The sequence below is a fragment of the Psammomys obesus genome, unplaced genomic scaffold (assembly GCF_907164565.1).
Source record: "Psammomys obesus unplaced genomic scaffold, mPsaObe1.curated_primary_1811, whole genome shotgun sequence".
In the NCBI taxonomy this organism is placed as follows: domain Eukaryota; kingdom Metazoa; phylum Chordata; class Mammalia; order Rodentia; family Muridae; genus Psammomys; species Psammomys obesus.
The window spans coordinates 10,332,718-10,335,507 of record NW_026596051.1 but is presented as its reverse complement, the minus strand read 5'-3'; the positions used below and the strand labels follow the sequence as shown (position 1 = coordinate 10,335,507).

Sequence of the window (2,790 nt, the reverse complement as noted above, 5' to 3'; positions counted from 1 at the left end):
TATCTATCTATCTATCTATCTATCTATCTATCTATCTATCTATCTATTTATCACATATATCATCTATTGTTTATTAATTAGTATCTCTCTGACATCTGTCAAATTTTCTCTCTATAATTTATCTATTTAATTTTTATCCATTCATCTCCCTATATATATATTATATATATATATACATATATACATTTGTGTAAGTATCTATATCTATTTATCTATCATCATCTAGCATCTGTTTATATATAGACATTTCTCTCCCTCTCTCCCTGTAGCGTGCAAACACACACACACACATGCACAAAATCAGAAGAAAAGCACCTTCTGCAGTGACATGCCTTCCAAAGATGATTATCTTGCATAATTTGGATTATGGTTACTTAGTACATATTCTGTTAAGTTTTATATATCCAAATTTATTTTTCATTAAATTAACTAATGATTTTTCATGCACAAGTGCCACATTAGCATTCAAAGCATAAAGTACCTTTTACACAGTAGCATGATTTCATGGCGTACCACTATCCTATATCAAAAACATCGATATACCATCAAAGCAAAGACTATTTCTAATACAATGCTGATTAGACTTCACACTTTGTGTCTAACTTCACTTTTTATTTCTAGTGCTTTGGGCTCCTTGGTGTGAATGGTGCTGGGAAGAGTACAACATTCAAAATCCTGAATGGTGAAACTCCACCGAGCTCAGGATATGCTGTCATCAGGACTCCCCAGGGGTATGGTCCAGAATTTATCATTTTACAGTTTTCCTCCAAACTCATTTTCTGTTTGCCATTTCTGCTAAGGGGTGACAAAGTGGCTCAGTCTCAGTGACTGGAGATCAACTCTTGCTGCCAAGAAGACAAGATGTTTTTCTCAATTTTAAAATCTGTTTTCAATGTTTGCGTCATGTTTGCCATCTTAATTTAAACATGCTCAGATACCTGTGTGTTTGCATCTAGATTTGTCTGTTCTCTATGTGTTCACACTCATGCTTGCCTGTATATGTAGAAAGATGTATCATGTCCATTTAGCTGAATAATAGTACTAGGTTCTCTCCTACTGCTTATGCCCTAGTTAGCCATGGATTTTTGGCACAATTAATGGCGCGAGTTGATTGTCATTGAAATAAAAATTTTTGTTGTTGTTGTTTTAAGACTGGGTTTCTATGTGTAGTCTGGCTTCTATTGAACTCAGACAGAGATCCTCTTGCCTCTGCCTCTGGAGTGCTAGAATTAAAGGCATACACCACCACTGCCTGGTGAAAGATAAATTCCTAAGATAACTTCCTATAATGAGTCTTGTACAGATTTTAAGTTTTTAGGAATCTTTTTTCAGTTTGACGTTTTTTTTTTAAATAGTTATTTGTATACTGAATTTCTCAGTGATAATGGAGTCAGTTTCACACTCCTACCTGAGGGCTTTTTGATCCTTGAGTAGTTCTCCTCTTTCTGAGCTCAGAAAGCTGTCACCTGTCTTTTCTTTTCCAAATGTTTGTCATTTTAATGTATGTAATTTATAAGGAGATTATATTAGGATCTTTTGTGTTAGCAGAAACATAACTCGATTTATTTTTCTACCTGAATAGTATCTCAAATCTTTTCTCAATGAAATACTTTTGTTTTTTAGTCAGTAGCATGCCTTCTGTCATACAGGATTCTTGTGCATGCTGAGTATTTGGCCTCAACTGATTACAAGGTGCATCTCAGTCTATCTCTTTCTTCTCCCTTAGCTTTTCTATAGACTCTTTGACTGAGTGTAGGAACCAAATTTAGTATAAGGCAGATCAATGAGAGACTATCACAGAATTTTTTAATTGAAAATAGATTCTTCTCTTATACAATACATCCCAACAACAACTCCCCTCTCTTTGCTTCTTATAGCTCTCCTCAACTGCTCCTATCCTCAGATCTACTACTTCTCTGTTTCCCTTTCAGAAAAGAGGAGATCTCCAAGAGACAATAAGCAACCATGACAAAACAAGATGCAATAAGATAAGGCAAAAACCCTCATAAGGATGTTGGATAAGGCAACCCAATAGGAGGACAAGTCCCAAGAACAGGCAAAAGAGTCTGAGAGATACCCATTACAACTGTGAGGAGTCCCACAAAACGCCAAGCTACAGCTATGGCACATCCACTGTGGACCTGGTGCAGACCGTGTGTGCTCGGCACTTCAGTCTTTGTGATCCCTGTTTAGGTGGTTCAGTGGGCCATGTTCTCCTGATGTCCCCATGCTATCTGGCTTCTAGAATCTTTTCTCCCCATCTTTTATGGGATTCCCAGTGCTCTGAGAGGAGAGACCTGATGGAAACTTTCAATTTACAAGCCCTCCCCACATAAAGTCTGGCTGTGGGTCTCCGCACCTGGTGTCTAAGGAAACTTCTCTGATGATGACCAGATAAGGCACCAACCAATGAGTATAGCAGATATCATTAGGAATCATTTCATTGATTTATTTTGGCCAGTTGTATCTGGTTCTTATATATGTATATGGGATCATTGGAAAAGTATGAAGTCTGAAGGAGTAGCACATAGAATGATTTTGTACATTTTAGACAAAAATTATTAGATTTGTGAATAAGTGGCAGGATAGAGGGATCTCTGTTTTAGAACAGTATGCCCTAGACTTGGCACTGAGATATGTCAGCTTGCAAAACCTAGTGGGAGATTAGGTTTGCAGGAATGCAGTCCATGTCACCACTCCAAAGACTAGTGTCCAGTCTTTGGAGATTAAGGTCCTTCCTTCCTTCCTTCCTTCCTTCCTTCCTTCCTTCCTTCCTTCCTTCCTTCCTTC

At 37.5% G+C, this 2,790-nt stretch overlaps 1 protein-coding gene across 1 annotated transcript in view; it reads left to right on the top strand.

Moving 5' to 3' along the window:
* Nucleotides 1–2,790, top strand: part of Abca13 (ATP binding cassette subfamily A member 13) — a 463,272-nt gene that overhangs the window by 364,327 nt on the left and 96,155 nt on the right. Inside the window, 1 exon segment of the mRNA XM_055624041.1 lies at nucleotides 622–731. Within this exon segment, the coding sequence (XP_055480016.1) occupies nucleotides 622–731 (110 nt within the window).